This window comes from Lithobates pipiens, unplaced genomic scaffold (assembly GCF_037356315.1).
Source record: "Lithobates pipiens isolate NorthernLeopardFrog02 unplaced genomic scaffold, aLitPip1_a1.2 Scaffold_8, whole genome shotgun sequence".
Lineage (NCBI taxonomy): Eukaryota > Metazoa > Chordata > Amphibia > Anura > Ranidae > Lithobates > Lithobates pipiens.
Genome location: NW_027507903.1, coordinates 194,554,151 through 194,576,153, shown reverse-complemented (window position 1 = coordinate 194,576,153; position 22,003 = coordinate 194,554,151). Strand labels below are relative to the sequence as shown.

General features: G+C 41.4%; 1 protein-coding gene across 1 annotated transcript in view; it reads left to right on the top strand.

Annotated features, from left to right (window-relative positions):
* Window positions 1-22,003, top strand: part of TUBGCP6 (tubulin gamma complex component 6) — a 92,043-nt gene that overhangs the window by 29,224 nt on the left and 40,816 nt on the right. The window contains exons 8-13 of the mRNA XM_077473122.1: window positions 9,203-9,312; window positions 9,442-9,533; window positions 9,616-9,755; window positions 16,919-17,068; window positions 20,779-20,860; window positions 20,943-21,031. Of these exons, the coding sequence (XP_077329248.1) occupies window positions 9,203-9,312; window positions 9,442-9,533; window positions 9,616-9,755; window positions 16,919-17,068; window positions 20,779-20,860; window positions 20,943-21,031 (663 nt within the window). The remainder of the gene's footprint in view (window positions 1-9,202; window positions 9,313-9,441; window positions 9,534-9,615; window positions 9,756-16,918; window positions 17,069-20,778; window positions 20,861-20,942; window positions 21,032-22,003) is intronic.

Here is a 22,003-nt window from a genome sequence, read left to right as displayed (position 1 = left end):
CAGAGATAAGGCCCTTCCCTCTGGGATTTTACATACAGATTTATTCATATAGAGTAGGGTTTGATACAGTTTCAACCTTAGGGATCTTTAGGGCTTGCATATTAGTGGAGGAACCTCACATGCCCAAAGGAGACCTAGGAGATAATGAGGGAGAATTGAATAGCCTTTTGTGAGTTTTCTTACAGAAGTGGCCCAGACCAATTTAAAGCTTTCACATCTTGGGTCCTCTCTCCAAAGATTACAGGGGTTGGATCATGGTGTCCTCCACAACATCCTTATTCCTTACATGCATGAGTTCACTAAGAAATATATGCCTTCTGTGGTTCCTGCGGTCTGTTATTTTAACAAGATGCTACAGTACCAGTTGATGAGGTCCCAGTATTTAAAGGAGTGTTCCAACCAAAAGTGAAACTTCCACTCATTTGTCCCCCCCACCACCTCCAGTTCCACATTTGACACCTTTTTGGGGGGGGGGGGGGGTAAAGGTCCCCTATCCTCGCTTACAGAAGACTGGGCAAATTATGTCAGCAGCTGGGCTCCCCCCACCGCTGGGCCAGTAGAAGAGCGCAGCAGTGCCTCGCGCATGTGCAGTAGGGACACGGTCTGAAGCCATAATGCTTACACTACCTGGTTCTCTTACCGGCAATGGTGGTGGCAGCACCCGACAGCTGATGGAAACATCAGCTGTGGTGCCAACATCGCTGGACTCCAGGACAGGTAAGTGTGCTATTAAAAGTCAGCAGCTGTAGTATGTGTAGCTGCTGGCTTTTATTTTTTGCAGGGGTGGGTGGGATTTTCTCTTTTCAAAAAACTCCTTGTGATGCAGGGCGGGATATACAATAGAAGACAATCTAAACCCCCCCCCCCCCCTCATCCCAGCTCACCAACCTGCGAGTAACTCCACCATCCTGGATGCAGGACCCCTTCAGGGGCAAGGATAACCAAAGTACTAACTCATCCATTGAATCAGTGTACACGGAGGCCTTATCTAAAGCTTCATTTGCGCTGGTAGAGGTAGCTCTACAACTGACAATTGTGGCTATAGGAGTGTGCAAAAGCCTTATGCCCCGTACACACGAGCGGACTTTTCGACATCCAAACTCCGACGGACTGAGTCCGGCGGACTATCCGCTCGTGTGTGGGCTGCAACGGACTTTAGCTTTGCAAAAGTCTGACGGACTTTAGAAATGAAGCATGCTTCAAATTTTCCCGACGGAACTCCGCCGGACCCGGTCCCCTTCGAAAAATTCGCTCGTGTGTGTGCTACTCCGACGGACTAAAACCGACGCTAGGGCAGCTATTGGCTACTGTCTATGAACTTCCTACGTCGAATCCAGTCGTACGTCATCACGTTCGACTCCGTCGGAGTTTGGTGTGATGGTGTGTGGTCAAGTCCGTTCGGTCGAAAAGTCCGCCAGAACTCCGGCGGAACTCCGCTAGAACTCCGTCGGAAGTCTGTCAGACTTAATCCCTCTCGTGTGTACGGGGCATTAGGCTGCATTCACACCTGAGTGTTTCAAAGTCACCTGATTTTGCTGCTATTTTGTTAAGACCACCAATGTAAAAGACAGAAAAGCGCCTGTAATTTTCCCCAAAGAAGCTCATGTTCTTTTTCTGAGCTTAGGGTCTTTTTCAGACGTTTTGTTTCCGGTGACAGAATGCTCAGATGTGAACAGGTGAGCTTTTGGTCATCTTCTATCTCGCATCGTAATCATCCCTGTTCCAGAGGACAAAAGGTTTTGTGATTATTTATTTATTTATTTTTATTATTTTTTTTTTACTCAAACCTCTTCATGGTTCCAAAACCAAATTTCAATGTTTGCTCTATTTTTGATCTCAAGAGATTCAACAAGTTTCTTTTGAGTGCAGAAGTTCTGGATGGAATTGGTGTGGTTAATGGTGGCCTCTGTCCAGCAGGGAGAACTCCTAGCCTCAGTGGTTATCGGGGATGCTTATCTGCACTTTCCAATAATTTCACCTCCCCTCAAGTTTAAAAAATGCACTGTGATTGTGGGCACATTGGGGCCGCGCAAGCGTAGTCGGCTGCTCACATGGATCATGTATGTGGAGACACCACGCATGCACAATAATGTCAGGAAGTTGGTTCATTCTCTAACGCAGATGCTTCGTTCTGCATTTAAGTTACCTCCAGTTGAGCTCCCTGGGACGTGGTCCTCCTTGGGGTCTCTAAAGCCTCACAGAGTGTGCAGGCATTTCCACTTCACCCCCTGCACCCAGACAGAATTTTTGTTTCTCGGATGCAGCAGTCTTTTCTATTAAATAAGAGTTTAACTTGTCCGGTGGACAAATGCGCAGATCTTTAAGGACTTTGATGATAAGAAATTAAAAACATTGGGCCACAGTGGCAGCTATTGCTGTTTGTAAGTCCTTAAAGGACCAGGTCAAATGGCCTAATGGGCCTAGTCTGGAGGATGACTCTCCTGAGAATATGGCAGATTTACCTCAGACCTTGTTCTTACTGTAGATGCCCTTAAAGACTCTCTACAGCAAATCTCCTGCTTAGCTCTCCTGTCTGCACATGTGTAGGAGTTTGTGGCTAAAAAGCTGGTCGGCTGAACATCCTCGCAAAAGGTTGTTGGCTGGGTTTCCCTTTCACAGGGAGTGATTATTTTGTGAGGGTCTGGATAAATACATCCAAAAGATCTCTGGGGGAAAGAGCTTGCTTCTTCCCATCAAGAGGATGATCAAGCGTCCTTCAGTTAAGAGCTTGGGAACTGCCTCTTCAAAATTTTCTGCCTTTTTAAGCAGTTTTGGCGGCAGCCAGGAACTGGAGCCAGAGGTAATCAGCAAAAGCAAGGCCAAAACAAACTTATGGGTCCAGAAGACCTCTAAGGCTGGCACCAAGCCTTCCTTTTGAAGGGATGCCCCTATTCGCTTGGGTGGAGGGAAGGTTGTTCTATTTTGCAAAAATTTGTGAATCTCTGGTTTTGGACGAGTGGGTCAACTCCACAGTGTCCCGAGGATGCAGGCTGGAATTACAGGCCTCCCCTCCTCAGAAGTTTCTAAAATGCAGTGTCCCCTCAGGCCCCTTAAAAAGGGGCTTATTGTTCCAGGCACTAGACCGCTTGAGGCTTCAAGGGATAATTGTATGTAGTTCCAATGGCCAAAAGGGGTGCATGATTCTGCTCAAAACTGTTCACGGCTCCAAAACTGAACGAAGACATAAGGCCTATCCTGGATCTAAAGGCTCTGAATACATATCTTTCAGTCCAGTCCTTTCGAATGGAATCAGTTCGCTTGGTGGTGGCCTCAGTCCAGATGGGAAACTGTTTGGCCTCCATAGGCATCAGGGATGCATACATACATACATACATGTGCCAATTTTTTCAACCTCATCAAAGGTTTTTGCGTTTTGTGATAGAAGATCATCATTTCCAATTGGTGGCACTGCCCTTCAGGCTTGCAACATCCACCCCCCCCCCCCCCGAGTCTTCACAAAGATCCTGGCACCCACCAGTAATTGGGCCCCTTCCAAGGTGTCGGCAGATCCTGGTATTAGGTTATCTATATGCCCTCTTGCTCAGATCACTCTCTGCAGGGTCTAAAACTAAGCATAGGTCTCACGGTTCAATCCTTAGAACACCTGGGCTGGAATATAAATGTTGAGAATTCAGCTTTGGAGCCAGTTCAGTGTCTGGAATACCTAGGAAAGGTTCTAGACACGGTCCAGGCAAAGGTGTTCTTGTCCCCAAGAAAAGTCGATACCTTGAAGGATCAAGTTCGGCAGGTATTGTGTAAGAAACGCCCCTCCATTCAGCTCTGCATGAGTTTGTTGGGGGAGGACGGTTTCCTCATTCGAGGCAATTCCTTATGCCCAGTTTAATTCCAGGCCTTTACAGCAGAACAGCCTGTCAGGTTGGAACAAAAGGGTTCAAGTGCTGGATTGTTGCATATCCCTAACCACCAAGGTTCGCTTGAGTCTTAGTTGGTGGTTAGCAGCTCAAGATCTGATACAGGGCAAGTCTTTTCATCCAGCAGGTGGGAAGATAGTGACCACAGATGGCAGTCTCTCTGGTTGGGGGGGGGCAGTCCAGAAAGACTTCACAGCAGGGAAAGTGGTCTCCATTGAAATGAGATTTGTCCATCAATGTTTTAGAGCTGCTGGCAGTGCGCTGGGCTCTGAACTTTTTGACAGTCAGGTTACAGGATTGCTCGATAAGGGTGCACTCCGACAATGCCACAGCTGTGGCTTATATCAACCACCAAGGAGGCACTAAGAGCCATTTTGGCTCAGCAGGAAGTGAGCCATGTATTCGCCTGGGCAAAGAGGCATGTGCCAGTTATATCTGCGGTCTTTATCCCTAATTTAAGCACCCCCCCCCCCCCCGACTCCTCTCCTCCTGCATCTCTTCCATGGGATTTGAGAAGAGGTGACTGGTCATTCTGGTGGCTCAGCCTGACCCTGATCTCGGGATCGGTGTTGTCTACTCTGAATGAAAGGAAGGCAGCCACAAGGAAGGTCTGTCACAGGGTTTGGTAGGCCTATATTGCTTGGTGTAAGACCAGAGGATGGCATCCTTAGAAATACAGGATTAGAAGAATCCTTTCCTTTCCTCAGCGTGGTGAAAAAATGAAACTAACCTTGGGAACAATTACGGTGCAGGTTTTGGCCTTGAAAAAGTTATTCTGAAGTCTCTCTTTGTAGAACCCTAGAAGGAGTATCTGCAATAGATAGGAGGGACTTGTTGAGAGAGAGACCCCCCCCAATGTTGATAGGAGACCTTTATTACTACGTATTCTATTCAACATAGAAATGTTGGTAAACTTATTAAGAATCACTGGCACATATTGACTAACGTTCAAGTGTTGAATACGGTACTTCCCGCTAAACCCCAAGTTATTTTTTAAATCAAAAGCAAGTTTATTGTAAAGAAAACCGTAAGCATACATAAAGTCAAAAGACGTGCAGCAAGGTATAACAGAACAACATCATTTGCAATATGGCGGATTGTAGAAATACATTTATAATTTGGGCTACTATCAGCATGTAAACAAAATATTATATTGTGCTGCTTGGACACGATTAAATAAATAAGCATTTGTTGACCTGTGTATACTGAGTATATTAATGACCAGTTATCAAACATGGATTTTAATATAACAAAAGAACTAATAGATGTATAACCCTACACCCCTAAAAGGCATAGGGTTGTCTAAACAACCCCCAAGTTATTTTTAGAGGAGCTTCCTCCTTGAGGGGTAGAATAGCACCTAATGTTCTTGACCCTCCCCCTATTAGAAGGTGTTTTTTGTTTTTTGAAAACTTAATGGGGTTTTATCAATGTAGGAGATGCAGGGTGTGTTCGCTGAGTGGTTGTCAACACAGAAGAACTCACAAATTTACTTCCACTAGTACTTTGAGAGAATTTGACATCAAACCTTTTTTTCACATGCGCTACCGAGGGGGTCGTGTACCTGCTTCAGTACCCATGCAGGTTGCAATATGTGAGCAGGACTAAGCAGGCCCTCTCGGTTAGGCTTAATAAGCATGTGACAAATATTCATGGTTTTTCCCAAGTATCCAGTCTCCAGACATTACATGGAAGTTCATAACAAGAACCCGGCCAAGACAATCTTCCTTGGGGATTGATAGGTTTATCTCCCATTGGAGAGGAGGTTCTTTGACTCATGGTATCTCAAGACTGGAGATGGCTTGGATTTATAAAATAATAAAATGTTATACCCCTTTTAGATTGAACGTAGATATTAATTAATGTTAATGCTTTTTTTGATAATTCTTAAATATTGATTATCATGTGAACTTGTTGTGAACCCTGAGTGGCATACCAATTTTAAGTTTTAAATGTGAATTAGGTTTTCATGTGTTTTCTGTATTCACTATTCTTTTTTCTTTAATATCAGTTATATAATCTTTGATGGTTATTGGGTGGTTTTTGCATTACCATTTGTTTTCCTCCATACCTCCATTAAATTGTGTTGCCCTTCGTTAGGATTTTTTTTATTGGACGATGACTCCTAATATCACAGAGGCTAGTAGATTGGATATGATGCGTATGCAATTTCCCCCTCCTTCCCCCCCCCCCTTTTTTTTTTGTCAAAGTCACTCTTTGACGAAACGTACGTCGGGAGGGTGGCGTGCTGAGGTCATCTCTGTCTAGGACGGGTGTCTGCAAGCCGGCTGGCATTTCTTTTACGAGCTTTAATCATTTTTAAATGTAAATGCAATATTTTTGGCTATGAAATAAGTTTTTCTATAAATTTACGCTATGGTGAGTTTCCTTTTCTATTGGGACCGTGATCGTTGCTTACTGGTCTGCCTATTGAGTTCGGATACCTGGCTTGTTCTCAGTGTAATCACAGCTGATTCCTGCCATTTTCGATCAGATGTCTGGATACTGATCCAATACTACAGATCTAATACTACAGGCTCTATATCACTTGCCTTCCGGTAAGCGCATAGGTTGTGTGGTGGAGGCTCACAAGCACTGGTGTTTTATTTGCACAGAAGGATTTGATTAAGTCACCACTTTCACTCAATTCACTGGACTTTTATATAATACACCATTTTTTCCCTATTATCCTCTTTACTTGAGGATTTGTCATTTATCATGTATTGGTTATTTATCACATATTGCATATTTATATATATATATATATATATATATATTATTATGATTTAATGTTCATTATGGTGATCATTTGGTGTAATTTACTGTCTACTTTTATTATTGTATTAATTTAGCTTAATTTTATGTGTGGCTTTCTTCTATTTATTTGGTCACGGTGTTTGTATATATCTTACAAATTTTAGCTGCAGCTATATATTTGTAGGATTTAATTTATTATTATTATTAGTTTTTAGCATGGTATTTAACCCCCTTTTTTTCAAGTTGTGGCCTTATCTGTGTTCTTCCAAAGGCTCTTGGCCTCACTCTTTAGTCCGGACCTTTCTTCGGGGGGTTTTAACTAGTTTTGGTACCTCCCGTCAAGTTACCTCTGTGTCCTTGGGACTTGAATCTGGTTTTGTTGGTGCTACAGAAGCAGCCCAGGAAATTCCATTTATCCTTTTGACTTGAAAACTGTCTTTTGTCTTTGCAATCACTTTGGCTAGAAGGGTAACATAATTAGCGGCTCTTTCTTGTAAAGAACCATATTTATCCTGCACCACGACAAGGTGGTGCTACGTCCTCTTCAGTCCCTTTTCTTAAGGTCATTTCTGGTTTTCATTTAAATCAGGACATTGTATACCTTTTTTCTCTCATCCTCACTCAGCAGAAGAGAAATGACAGCACTCCTTAGATGTGGTACAAGACATCAGTCTATCTGAAAAGATCTGCAAGCATCAGAAGTTCTGATGCATTTTTTGTTTTGCCGAAAGGACCCAAAAATAGGTCAAGCAGCTTCTAAAACATCTATTTCTTATTTGGATTTGCAAATTGATCATTCAGGCCTACGGCCTGAAGGATGAAGCTCCTCCCTTCAGGGTAAGATCCCATTCCATCAGCAGTGTAGGAACCTCTTGGGCATTTCACCATCATGCATCTGTGACTAAGATTTGTAAGACCGCTACCTGGTCTTCAGTACATGTTCATGAAAGTAATGTTCAAGAAGCAGAAGATTTGGCTTTTGGCCTGCTCTGTGTCCCGTGATGTACGATAAAGAAAAAAATCATTTTTACTTTTAAAATACATTACTTTGACACAGAGGTCCCTCCCCTCTCTCTTTTTTTGAGAGTTAATTTCTTGCTACAAAACTGAAGTACTTCCTGTATGGGAGGGGTTATATAAAGAGGGTCTTCCTGTCTAATTTTTGTCTGCCAGTGTCCATTCACCTATAGGGGTGGTGCATAACCCAGTTAGTAATGAATATAGCCTACTCTGTGTCCTGTGATGCACTCAAAGAAATGAATTTTATAGGTAAGTATGTTGAGAAAATAGAATTTTCTCAAACTTATGGCCTAAAGGGAAAAATTCCACCATATACATGTATTACGGCTCATTCTGTATGGTGTGTTGGTGCTCCCTGGGCTTTTCGTTTTCAGGCTTCTCTGGTTCTTTAGGCTGCTAGCTAGTTTTAGGTTCATATGTTCACAAAGTTTTACTAATTGGATGTTCAAGCCTCCTTTGGTTGACAAGTTTTTCAGGCTACTGTGTGAGGTTCTAACCAGTTCTTGTTTAGTCACAGTATTTGGTGCTTTTTGGTTTGTTGCTGTTTTGCCCTTGTCTTATATTCAGTGCTGTGGGACATCCCTGCCATAATGGATATGTAGATACCCTGTGTCCTGGGATGTATGTATGTAAAGAAAAAAACATTTTGGTTTACCTGTAAATTTTATTTTCTTGGCATACATCACAGGACACAGGGATCTCACTCTTCCTTTGTTAATGACTTGCTACAAAAAATGAAGCCTTGTCTACATGGGAGTGGTAATGTCTAGGAGGGGATTTCATGTTTGTTTTGTGTGCCAATGTTTGACCAAGTTGCAGCATAACCTATTGAAGATACCTTGTGTCCTGAGATGTACTAAGAAAAAAAATAATATATATATAATATATATTTTTTAAATGAATCATTAATAGACTTGCGTTGTGCGCAGGCACAGTAAAACGCTACCAACATGTAGCGTTGCAGGGCAATATTGGCTGCCCCCCCATGCTGTATATAGTTGCAAATTATTCATGCAAACAAACCTTTTGGAAATCTCAAACTACAACTCGGTGCCGGTTAACACTGCTGCGATGCAGGAACCCTGCAAATCCACTGCAGGTTCCCGCATTGCATCCGACTCGCACGGCAGTTCACACTGCCATTTACGAACTGCGGGGAGTGTCAATACATTGTTAATGACACCCCCATTTCAGCTTGCATATCATACTACGAACTGTCAGTTCGGACATGAATCGGATCGCATAGGTGTGACCACCCATGTGATCCGATTCTGGTGCGGACCAAAAAAAGGGTCCTGTGCGAGTTTAGTCTGAATGCAATGTAATTTCAGCCATACTGTCTGTATGGCTGAAATTACATCTCACGGACATCGCATGTGATTTGCACTGTGGTGCGGATCGCATGCGATATCGCACCGCGCAGCTGTGTGAACCGGCCCTTAACCTAATTTAATTCTAAATGATCCGTCCTGCATATATAACTTTACATTCCCCTTAAACCTTAAAATCGTATATGCTTCCCTCATTTTGTGTTCTTTTTTGTTTTGTTTCAGGGAGTAAAGTTGCTATCATATTTGTACAAAGAATCTCTTGACAACAGCAGTAATGAAAACTATCCAATCTTGTTATCCCTTCTAAAGTCCAGTTGTGAGCCATACACTAGGTAATGTTCCATGCAAATGACTGAAAATAAAGTACACTTTGAATAAGAATCCAGTTAAATCAATATGTTTAGTATTATTATTATTATTATTATTTTTTTTTTGTGAAAATAGATTTTTCTTTTTCTTAGGTTTATCTATGAATGGGTCTACAGTGGTGTATTAAGGGATATTTGTAAAGAATTCATGATCCAGGTCAATGAAGACTTCCAGGGATTTAGAGGTACTTTATTAAGCTTAAGAATTTGCTTGTAATATTCACCTCTGTCATCCTCATTTAAACATATTTTCTTTGTTTGTGTTAGATCTGCGTTACTGGATCCATGGATATATTTTGATATCCAAAGAAGTAGAAGATTGTGTGCCAGTCTTTTTAAAGCACCTAGCTAATGAAATATACATGTGTGGAAAAACCATAAACTTATTGAAGTTATGCTGCCCTAAGGTATGCGCAAAATTTATTAAATCTAATGTACACTTTGTTTAATATTCTGTGGTTGTCATTTAGGACCTGTGTGTTTTTTGTTTCTGATTTTTTTTTTCTCTTGCTATATGTAAGTGTGTGTGTGTGTGTGTGTGTGTGTGTGTGTGTGTGTATGTGTATGTGTGTATATATATATATATATATATATATATATATATATATATATATAGTATACCTCATGAGCCTTGATTTTTTTTTTTTTTTATAATGCACATAGCTACACCAACTGCATGGCATCACATTTTAACCACTTCCCGACCAGCGCACGACGATGTACGTTGACAGAATGGCACGGGCAGGCATATTGGCGTACATGTACGTCCAATATTCGTTGCCGCCGTGCCATCGGGAGCGCGCCGCCGGCGGCGCGCTCCCGCGCTGGTCGGGACCCCCGTGAGTCTGGTCGCGGGACCCGCGGACTCGATCGCCGCGGGCATCCCCGCGATCGTCTCACGGAGCGGCCGAATGGAGGAAATGCTGTATAAACAACATTTTTCCATTCTGCCTAGCAACTAGTGACGCTGATCTTTGCTCCATGTGATTGGAGCAGAGATCAGTGTACACTAAATGAAAGCCCCCACAGTTAGTAACACACCCCTAGGAACACTTAACCCCTACACTGCCACCCACTGGTTAACCCTTTCACTGCCAGTGTCATTTACACAGGAATCACTGCATTTATATAGCAGTGATTACTGTATAAATGACAATGGTCCCAAAAATGTGTCAAAAATGTCCGATGGGTCCCCCACAATGTTGCAGTCACAATAAAAATCGCAGATCGCCGCCATTACTAGTAAAAAAAAAAATAATAAAAAATTATTAATAAAAATGCTATAAAACTATCCCTATTTTGTAAACGCTATAACTTTTGCGCAAACCAATCAATAATCGCTTATTGCGATTTTTTTTTTACCAAAAATATGTAGAAGAATACGTATCGGCCTAAACTGAGGGAAAAAAATGTTTTTTTATATATTTTTGGGGATATTTATTATTACAAAAAGTAAAAAATAATGCGTTTTTTTTCAAAATTATCGCTCTATTTTTGTTTATAGCGCAAAAAATAAAAACCGCAGGGGTGATCAACTACCACCAAAAGAAAGCTCTATTTGTGGGAAAAAAAGGACGTTAATTTTGTTTGGGAGCCACGTCGCACGACCGCGCAATTGTCAGTTAAAGCGACGCAGTGCCGAATCGCAAAAAGTGGTCTGGTCTTTGACCAGCAAATTGGTCCGGTCTGAAAGTGGTTAAGTCATTTTTGTTCTGAGGTCCTAGAATGTACTAATTCCAAACTATAATGGTTTGGCCACAAAATTGTATTGTTGACTGAATCTGACTGAACTTTGTTATCATAAACATCTTCTTTTTTCCCTAAGGCTGCATTCACACCTGAGCATTTCGTTTTCAGAAAGAACGTTTTTCTTACTGCGATTTTATTTTTTTTACAGGTCAAAAGGTCGATAATGTAAAAAGCAGAAAAAAACGCCTGTAATCTGCCCAAAAAGAAGCTCATGTACTTTTTGAGCTTCAGGCTACAAAACGCTCAGCTGTGAACAGGGGCCATTTAAATGAATGGGATTTTGCATGTTGGGCATTTTTCGGGTGTTTTTTCTGGTGTTTTACGAGCTGAAAACACTCAGGTGTGAATGCAGCCTTAAAGAGGGATTCCACCTGCAAAAAAATATTAAAAGCCAGCAGTTATAAATACTACAGCTGCTGACTTTTAATAGACACTCACCTGTCCCAGGGTCCAGCGATGTCGGCAGCCGAGACCAATCGACCGCTCGGGTCTCGGCTGCCGCCGCCATTCTAGGTGAGGGAATCAGGAAGTGAAGCGTTGCGGCTTCACTTTCCGGTTCCCTACTGTGCATGCGCGAGTCACACAGCGCACTAGGAGTGGTCCGCGCTGTCTCTGGGACCCGTGTGTGTGTCCCAGCAGACAGCGCGGCGGGACAGGAAATGGCATAGACTCCCGTGGGAGTCTATGCCCGAAGTGGGTGCAAATACCTGTCTTAGACAGGTATCTGCAACCCCCTCCCCCCTGAAAGGTGCCAAATGTGACACCGGAGGGGGGGAGAGTTCCGATGAGCGGAAGTTCCACTTTAGGGTGGAACCCCGCTTTAATGTCTTTCAGAACAGCACATGAGAGAGTGTGACTCCTCCCACCAGACAACATGAAATGCCTCTTCCACCAATCTTTAAAAGGAGGCTTCTCCCCACATCATGTCCGTTTTTGTTTCCTCTGGCTGGTAGGAACAGCTCGGTGGGAGAGGGTCAGTTTTCTTAGGTGCCGCCCCGAGAGGCTTAGCTTTCTCCTTTTTTACCACCAATCATTTTTTCCTTTTTGTTGAATTCCTAGTTCTCCCAGCTTCCACCCAAAGTCTCTTCTGGCATTACATGGGCTTCCCCCCCTTCTGTGTTCTGGGAGAGCTGGTACTGGGCATATTGCATCGCTCCTGTCGGTGGTGGTCTCACTCCACCGGCATTTATATTTTTTTTGGATGGGTAGTGACTCCTCTCCAAGAAATTAGGTATTGGGAAGGGGGCGGTGCTCGCGGCTCAGGCGCAGCAGAATCATTTCTGGCCGCAGGGGGAAGGGACTGGTGTCTTTTCATTTCCGGTCCGGCGCAGCAGCACTATGGGAGTCTGGAACTGCCATTGGAAGATGTGGTAACAGTAGCAAGTGGGACAGGCACCAGCAATACCCATGTAAGGGTTTGAATTGATCTTGCCTTTGTTACCGTGGGGTCTCTCTCGGTCTCCTAAGGGCGTCCAAAACTGTGTCTCCCCTTTTCCCCTGGTGGCTGGGCCTTGTCTGGGCACATGAAGTCTTGCTTTTGCTTCCTGTGCACCTTTAGTGAGTCTGCTGAGAAAAAAATGACTCCCTGGGATGGTTTTGTTTTGTTTTTTTGTCTCTATGACAGGCTAAGAGCTCTGACTTAACAGTTAAAAAGAAATGCCCCTGATGCAAAGCAAAATGACTTGAATGTTGGAAGCCACTATGTAGAACATGCATTGACTCCCTGGTGAAAGAAGAGTCTGCTTCTGCATGCAGTGATTTAATCGCCTCAGTTAATTAAGAGCTCGATGCCACAATTTTATTTTCCACTTTTCACTTGCAAACCTATCTGAGTCAGCCCTCTACCTCAGAATCCTTGCAAGGTTCACAATTAATCCCAGTGGTAGAGGTTGAAGTGTTTCCTCCTACCCAAGAGGGACCTTTCCCTTCTCATTCCCCTTCTCATTCCAAAGAAGATGAAAAGGAGGAGGAAGGGGTGGGAGGTGCCCCCTCCAAGTATAAATTGTCTTTGGAGCAAGTACAGTGGTGCTCATAAGTTTACATTTTTTTGGCCATTTTTCAGAGAATATAAATAGCACAAAAACTTTTCTTTCACTCATGGTTAGTGTTTGGCTGAAGCAATTTATTATCAATCAACTGTATTTACTCTTTTTAAATCATAATGTCAACGGAATCTAGCCTAATGACCCTGATCAAAAGTTTACATACCCTAATTCTTAATACTGTGTTTTATCCCCTTTAACATCAATGACAGCTTGAAGTCTTTTGTAGTATTTGTGGATGAGGTTCTTTATCTTCTCAGATGGTAAAGCTGCCCAAAAAGCCTCCAGTTCCTGTACATTTTTGGGCTGTCTTGCATGAACTGCACGTTTTAAGATCTACCCAGAGTGACTCAATGATATTGAGGTCAGGAGATTGAGATGGCCACTCCAGAACCTTCACTTTATTCTGCTGTAGCCAATTACAGGTTGACTTGGCCTCTATAACATACTGCATTCATCTTGCCATACATTTTGACCAAATTTCCTGTGCCTTTGTAGCTCACATATCCCCAAACATCAGCGATCCACCCCCATGTTTCACAGTAGGAATGGTGGTGTACCTTTCATCATAGGCCTTGTTGACTCCTCTCCAAATGTAGTGTTTTATGGTTGTGGCCAAAAAGCTCAATTTAGGTCTCATCACTCCAAATTACTTTAGGTTTGAGGCTTGTCTCTGTGCTGTTTGGCGTAGTGTAAGCGGGATACTTTGACATTTGCGTAGTAATGACTTTCTTCTGGCGACTAAACCATGCAGCCCATCTTTCTTCAAGTGCTTCCTTATTGTGCATCTTAAAAATAGCCACACCATATGTTTTCAGAGAGTCCTGGATTTCCCCTGAAGTTATTTGTGGGGTTTTCTTTGCATTCTGAACAATTTTCCTGGCAGTTGTGGCTGAAATTTTTAGTTGGTCCACCTGACCGTGGTTTGGTTTCAACAGAACCCCTCATTTTCCAATTTTTGATTAGAGTTTGAACACTGCTGATTGGCATTCTCAATTTCCTTGGATATCTTTTTATATCCCTTTCCTGTTTTTATACAGTTCAAATACCTTTTCTCGCAGATCCTTTGACAATTCTTTTGCTTTCCCCATGACTCAGAATCGTCAGTGCAGCACTGGATGAAAGTCCAAAAACTCAATGACCCTTTATACACACACTAATTACAAGCAAACAAGATCATAAGTGAGGATGGTTACCGTTTTAATAGCCATTCAAACCCCTTTGTGTCAACTTGTGTGCATGTTATCAAGCCAAAATCAAACTTTTGAGCAGGGTCATTTGGGTAGTTTCTGTTGTCATTATGATTTAAAAAAAAAAAAAAAAAAGAGTAAACACAGTTGATTGATGCTAAATGGCTTCAGCCAAACACTAACCATCAATGAAAGATGTTTTTTGTATTATCATTCATATTTTAAGAAAAATGGCCAAGAAATCATAAATTCTGCCAGGGTATGTAAACTTATGAGCACAACTGTATACCGTAATCAGTGCATTTTTGTAGCACTGATCACTGTGTAAATGTCAATGGTCCCAAAAAAAGTGGCAAAAGTGTCCGATCTGTCTGCCGCAAAGTGGCAGTCCTGCTAAAATTCACGCATCGCTGCCATTACTAGTAAAAAAAAAAAAAAAAATGCCATAAATCTATTACCCATTTTGCAGACGCTATAACTTTTATGCAAACCAATCAATATACTCCATATTGCGATATTTTTGGAAAAAAAAAATGTAAAAGAATACATATTGGCCTGAACTGATGAAGACTTTTTTGGGGATATTTATTATAGCAAAAAGTATAAAATATTGTTAATTTTTATATTATTTTTTTTTTTTTAATTGTCGCTCTTCTTTTTTTTTTTTTATATATTTTTCATGGGAGAGACTAGAACTAATTTCAGAGGTTTATTTTTTGCAAATCCTTCCCCAGAAGTGCCCTGCATCCTAGTTGAGAAAGGCAGCTAGCTACTTGGGTTTTAGTGGATCTAGTTGGTTTCCCCCAAATAGATCATGGGAAACTGTTCCCGTTTCGTTTTTATTTTTTTCACAGGCTCTACTTTATGCCTAATCCTTTTACAGTTGCATTTTTTTTTTTACACCAGTTTCACTACATGTTTTTTTTGCACGCATTTTGAGTAGTCAGATGGAGGTGTTCCTTCTGATTTTTACAAGTCCTTTTTGGGTGTTCTTATCTTTTTCCAAGGTGAGCTAAGCCATAGCACCAGTAGAGATGTGAGATGTTGGTGGGCAGTCCAGCATAGCAAATGTGCTTTTGTTCTTGGGAAGGAAGCATTCAGTCATATTGAATAGAAATTTAGGCATAAACACAGCACAGCCATGTAGTGTCTGACCTAGTAAATGGTGAAACTGTAGGAATCCCACAGGCCACCCTTTCAAGATGTTAGCTGATATACTGAAGTCCCTTCAGCAGTTAGCTCCTAAATATATCAGGATGCCAAAAACCCAGTCAGGGTTGGACATGGCAAAGATCTTCCTATGTAACAGCTCACATCTACTCTCCTGGCTAGCATCTATGCTGATAAAATGCACAGCAGAAATGTTAAAATGACACACAGTATTTACCACAATAGTAGATAAAATAATGTCAGGGCAGCTAAAATAACATCAGCTTTAAAGCAGTAGTAAACCGCTGAAAACAAAAAAGAAACCCTGCAAGACAATAGTATAATGTGCTAGTATGCATTGCATACTAGCACTTTATGAAATACTTACCTTAGAACGAGACCCCTGCAGCGTGCCCGGTAAACGCTGAGGGAGCTGACCTGTTCCCTCTGCGTTTCTTCTGGGTTTGCTGGCTCCGGTGCTGTGAGTGGCCGGAGCAGCAATGACTTCACTCTGGCGCATGCCCCCCTGCATTCTCCATTCTGGCAGGGAATCCTGAATTTCCGCAACGATCCGCTGGACCTTCAGAGCTTCAGAACGAACCATGCAAGTTTAGGAGATATTCATTTTACCTACAGGTAAGCCTTATTATAAGCTTACCTGTAGGTAAAAATGACCAGGCAGGGGATACAACCGCTTTAATGTACCCATACCCACGTTAAACTTGGTATACAATAACAAATTCAGTGCTTGTGAATTGCATGGTTTAGCAAGCAAAAAAGAGGAACTGCAGTCTGCTCACATAATTTCTAATAAAAAAATATTTTGCAATTCTGAAGCTTCCCTCCAACCACTTTGTATATTTTTTTAATATATGCTTTGATTCTATATATACTGTGATTCTGTACTTGTGAAATATGCTGCATAAATCTCCCTCCACTGAGTCTGGCTGCATCCATTTTAACTGTGGGCAGGTGAAGCTGCTGCCTGTTCACTTCCTGGATTTACACAGACACAGAGGCACATCGCTAGCTCTGCAGCCCTACAGATTTTATTGGCTCTCTTATGATTTATGCCCACTCCCTTCCTGGCAAATTCTCAGGAGAGTAAGAGAGAGCTGTGCATGATGTCAAAAGCCTAGGCTTTTTACCAGACAAGAAACAAAGTGCACAAGGTATGTACTGGCAGAAAAAAAAGTTTTACTATCCAAGGTTAAAACGACAAGGGCAGAAGATTAAATAGATGGAAAGTTAAAAAATTACTGAAGGTCCGCTTTAAGAACACATAAATTAACTTCTGATGTCATAATGTTGAGATTTGTGACTTGGCCCTGTCATCTTTAGACTGCCAGTAATAGAAGCCAGACCCAACATGTATATAAAGATCTTGTGACTGTATAACTTCTTGTATATAGTGTACAATGTGAAATATTTATTTTGCAGCATTACATTTGCTGGTCTGACATCCCTGTACCTCGAATATCTGTTACTTTTTCTTTGGAAGAACTAAAGGAAATGAAAAAAGATTGTGCCGTCTATGTGGCCCGAATGGAGAGAATTGCTCGATACAGCAGCATCAGCAAAGAGGAAAAGGTAACACCAAATTCTATGTCTGCACGCTTGCAGGAAGTGCGCTAACGGGCTATTGCAAGATTTAACAAAAAGTCAAAATACTCTTTAAGAAGCACTCTGGTGTGTAAAGGTTTCTAGATTTAAAGTTAGGCAAATGTGGTTATGTACATTACACTTGCCTCTATTCCCCAGATCCTGCATGTGTAAAATTTGGGAGCTGGCTCATTTCTGCTGCAGTTAGTTGTTTCCAAAGTCCCTGTAGATCTTGTTTGTCAACAGCAGATTGTGACAGGCTGCAGTGGAGTAGACTAGAAGTGGAAGTTGTGGCAGAGCCCAAGTTTTATAGGAAAGATCTTTGGTATCAGGGAACAGAGATAATGATAAGTAACATACACACACTTCACTTTCATCTGTATTACCTAAAGTTATTCTTTAAAGACATAAAAAAAATCCCTAAACATTTTGTAATAAAATAATACAATTAAAAATTACTTTTGTGACTCTAGGGGGCCAGGAAAAAACAGTAGTAGATGACCACCATATTCTAACAATATTAGAGTTGGTAAATGTATTTAAGTGTTAAATTGTAGACTGGGGGTGGAGGCAAGAAGGATCTGATAAACTTTTTTTTTTTTGTTGACGCTTACCTGCGTCCGGTCTAATATTTATTGCTGTTCTCCTGCGTTTACTGGTCATGAAGGGTAGGGCTTTGCTAGAATGTTGGTGGCTAAATGTAAAGGCCACCTGTGTTCTCCAGGAGTTAACAGGTGCATATGTTACTGCAGCACAGACAATACATGGTAATTTTCCTAGAAACTGGACATGTTATGAACAGTTTTGATTGTTGAAATAAGTCAATAGCCCTAAGTACTGCAATTTGAATGATATGACACAAAGTAGTTTAGTAAACACATGTTTTACAGGGATTACTCCTTGCAGAACTCTACAAAGGGCAATGGACCTGTCACCAGTGTTCCTGGGGTTTCCTGCAGCTGATCATTTCCCTAATACTTACTTTAAATGGCTTGTTGATGGTCATCATCTTGGAGGAGCAGGACTTTACTTCCTCGTTTTAAGGTGCTGCCCTCTGGTAATATGATGACTTATGAGGTAATAATCATGAAGCGACAGCTGTAGAGATGGAGGAAACGCAGATCAACAGAATATGTCAAGGAAAGCTATCTGTCCTCCAGCAAGGAAAGCAACACATTAGTGACATTGCCAATTGTCACTTCAAATGTTGTAAGAGTAGCAGACAGAGATAGAAACATCTTATAAATGATGCTGTGTGTATGGATATGGGCGTAGGGGTGTGTGTGTGTGTGTGTGTGTGTGTGTCTAATATATATATATATATATATATATATATATATATATATATATATATATTGTTCGGGATGCAAAGAAAAACCCACAAATAACTTCAGGTGAAATGCAGGACTCTGAAAACTTGTGGTGTGGCTGTTTCAAGATGCACAATAAGGAGGTACTTGAAGAAAGATGGGCTGCATGTTCGAGTTGCCAGAAGAAAGCCATTACTACTCAAATGTATCCTGCTTACAATACGCCAAACAGCACAGAGACAAGCCTAAAACCTTATGGAACAAAGTCATTTGGAGTGATGAGTCCTTTTGGCCACAACCATAAAGGCTACATTTGGAGAGCAGTCAACAAGGCCTATGATGTAAAGTATGGAGGTGGATTGTTGATGTTTTGGGGATGTGCGAGCTACAGAGGCACAGGAAATTTGGTGAAAATTGTTGGCAAGATGAATGCAGTATGTTATCAAAAAATACTGGAAGAACATTTGCATTCATCAGCCAGGAAGCTGGGCATGGGATGTACTTGGACATTCCAACATGACAATGATCCAAAACATGAGGCCAAGTCGACTTGTCATTGGCTACAGCAGAATAAAGTGAAGGTTCTGGAGTGGCCATCTGTCTCCTGACCTCAGTATCATTGAGCCACTCTGGGGAGATCTCAAACGTGCAGTTCATGCAAGACAGCCCAGGAATTTATAGGAACTGGATTTTTACCAAGAGGAATGGGCAGCTTTACTATCTGAGAAGATAAAGAGCCTTGTCCACAAATACCACAAAAGACTTCAAGCTGTCACCTTTGCCATGAGGTGCCATGTTGAACTTCCAGTGACCAGTATGAGAGAGTGAGAGCGATGACACCAAATTTAACACACCTGCTCCCCATTCACATCTGAGACCTTGTAACACCAAGACTCGCATAACACCGGGGAGGGAAAATGGCTAAATGGGCCCAATTTGGACATTACAGGGGTGTACTCACTTTTGTTGCCAGCGGTTTAGACATTAATGTCTGTGTGTTGAGTAGTTATAAAAATCCAAACGGGGATTGCTGCACTTAAAATGTATTAAGAGTCTAAAAAGACAGTAGTTACATGTTGTATTCCAAATAGCAACGGTTTTGGGTAAAGTACTAAGCGCCCTTCAGGCTAGAACATCATCTGATTCAGACAATGTTCAAGCCTGAAGAAGGGCATTTTGTACTTTGCCCAGAACTGTTGTTATTTGGAACATAACATGTAACACTTGTCTTTTTGGATTCTTAATAAATTTTAACTGCAGCAATCCCCATTTGGATTTTTCTATATGTGACAGGTGAGATGGCCGATTTGCTTTGCACTTCATCTTGAACCGTTTTGTTTACCGCACCTGCTTTATATATTTACGCACACTTGTGAGGCTCAAGGCATAGAAAATGCACTGCTTTTTTTCTTTCTTTTTTTTTCTTGGAGGAAGAGGAAAAAATTTACATTTGCTGTAAAATTACCACCTTTTAGATATTCCCTGCAAGATTGCAAAGATTCACTTCAGGTGCACTGCAACTGAAAGTCACAATTGTTTTGTGTTAAAAAAAATTTTTTTTTTTTATACTTATCTGCACAGAGCAGTCCCTTACCTCTTCTTTGATCACCCCCCACCCGCCTATCCGCTGCTGCAAGTCCTGTACTAGGGGGGCACTCATGCAGGCTCTTTCCTGAACTGGGCTGTGTGCAACCATAGCCATACAGTGTGGCTCGATCACGTTGACATCACTACTGAGATTCCTCTTCTGGATCCTGAGAGCACTCTGCCACTGGACAGCCAACAGCAATTGTCTACATGATGCAGGAAGGACCAAATAGCAGCTTTAAAGTGGATGTAAATCCTGACATATACCCGGTGAAGTGAACAACCTCAGATGATACACAGAGATTAAACAATTCTCCTAACATAAGTTGTACATGTATATCTGCTGTCTTCAGCATTATATGCTGTTTAGAAAGTGCACGTCCTGTTAGAATTTTCCCTTCCTGATTCACCTGTGGGCATGGATTCTTGCCATACACTGTGAGACAGCTGATTGGAGGAAAGGTACACACCCCCTCTCCACATAGGCAGAGACTGACCAAGCTGTGCTGTGAATAGGTCAGCTCTCTACTAATCTATTTATAGCACCCACCCTGACACAAAATTCAGGCTGGTTTTATCACAGTTGACAGAGAACTTGTCAGGAGTCATCATGCTGATAACAGAGGTACGGAGCAGGAGAAAGCCACGGGACTTAGGGCTTTGAAGAGAGATAAGAAAACACTGCAGATATCTGTGCCCAGCTCAAATTTCATGACTCGTGTTTACATCCACTTTAAGTAAAATATAGAGATTATTGTTAAATGCTGAACCATTATTTATCCATGTTGGTCTTTATTTTAGGAACTGCAAGCGGAAATTGCAAAGCAGGACCTTCTCATTCAGGCACGAGAAACAACAGAGAAACTCCTGCAAAATTTTAAAGGTTAAATAATGTCTTTGTCAAGTTTGTTAATAAATCCAGCTTTTCTAGGGTGTTTTTTAATACATCTCTTCTCTTCATATAGATAGGCTATTGACTGTGAAAATATCTTTAGACACACAAAAGAGAGAACTATTTTTGAAGCTGAAAGAACAGTTTGAGAAAGATCAAGAGGTACTTTGTATTATGACTTTTCACCGTAATTATATGTCCCTAAACTATGTTGAAATAACTGTTGTCAAGTGGTTTCCTAAAGAGCTTTAGCATGGAATTTCTCCACAAAGGGCTTTTTTAAATGTTGTGTTTTGTCATAGGTTTTATTTGAACATCTAGTTTAAATAATCAAGGTAGAAGTAATTTGTAAGAGTAATGTCTGTGAAAATTACATTCTGAAAAGAGGATAACTAAATTTGAGTATTCTAGTCATTTCATGCATTGCTACAGTCAATTCAGGTGTGTATTTCCAGATCCTGCTTTCAAAAAAACAAAATGTATAACATTTTTGTAAAAAGCCCTTTCAAAATAGGCTGGTGAAAGGAACTTTGAGGTCTGTTCACATCTGGCGATTTGAGCCTGATTCCAAATCGCACTGCAATAGTGGCAAAACGCACCATATGTGTTTGGGTGCCAATGATGTTTAATGGCACCTCAAACATGGTGCGGTTTTGTTGCATGTCAATCCTCATTGTGCGAAGCTTGTTGCCCAAAAGAAGCTCCAACTCCTTTTTTGGGAGACAAGCTAGAAGTACCAAGGTTATGCTATACAAATTATAATAGAAAATTATGAAGGAGATATTGAGGGCATCTTTATGCAATGGGTAATGCAATATGACTTTGATTTAAAAAAAAAAGAAAAAAAACAATAAAGACCACTAAAACAGATTAGATGTGTTTTTAGATCGCTCTAGTCCTCAATCCTGATGAAATTCTGTGGTTGGATACAGTTTTATAAATAACTCCTGGTTACTTGAATATGAATTAAGCAGGGGTATCCAAAATGCATAATATAAAGGTGGCATTAAAAAGAGAAGGGTTGGGACCTTACTGTAAATGTGGTGAGCAGCCTTCAGTGGGTATTGCATGTATTTCTCTAGTAAATTCTAATAGTGTTACTAATATATATTCATGGGTGGAAAACTGGAATAT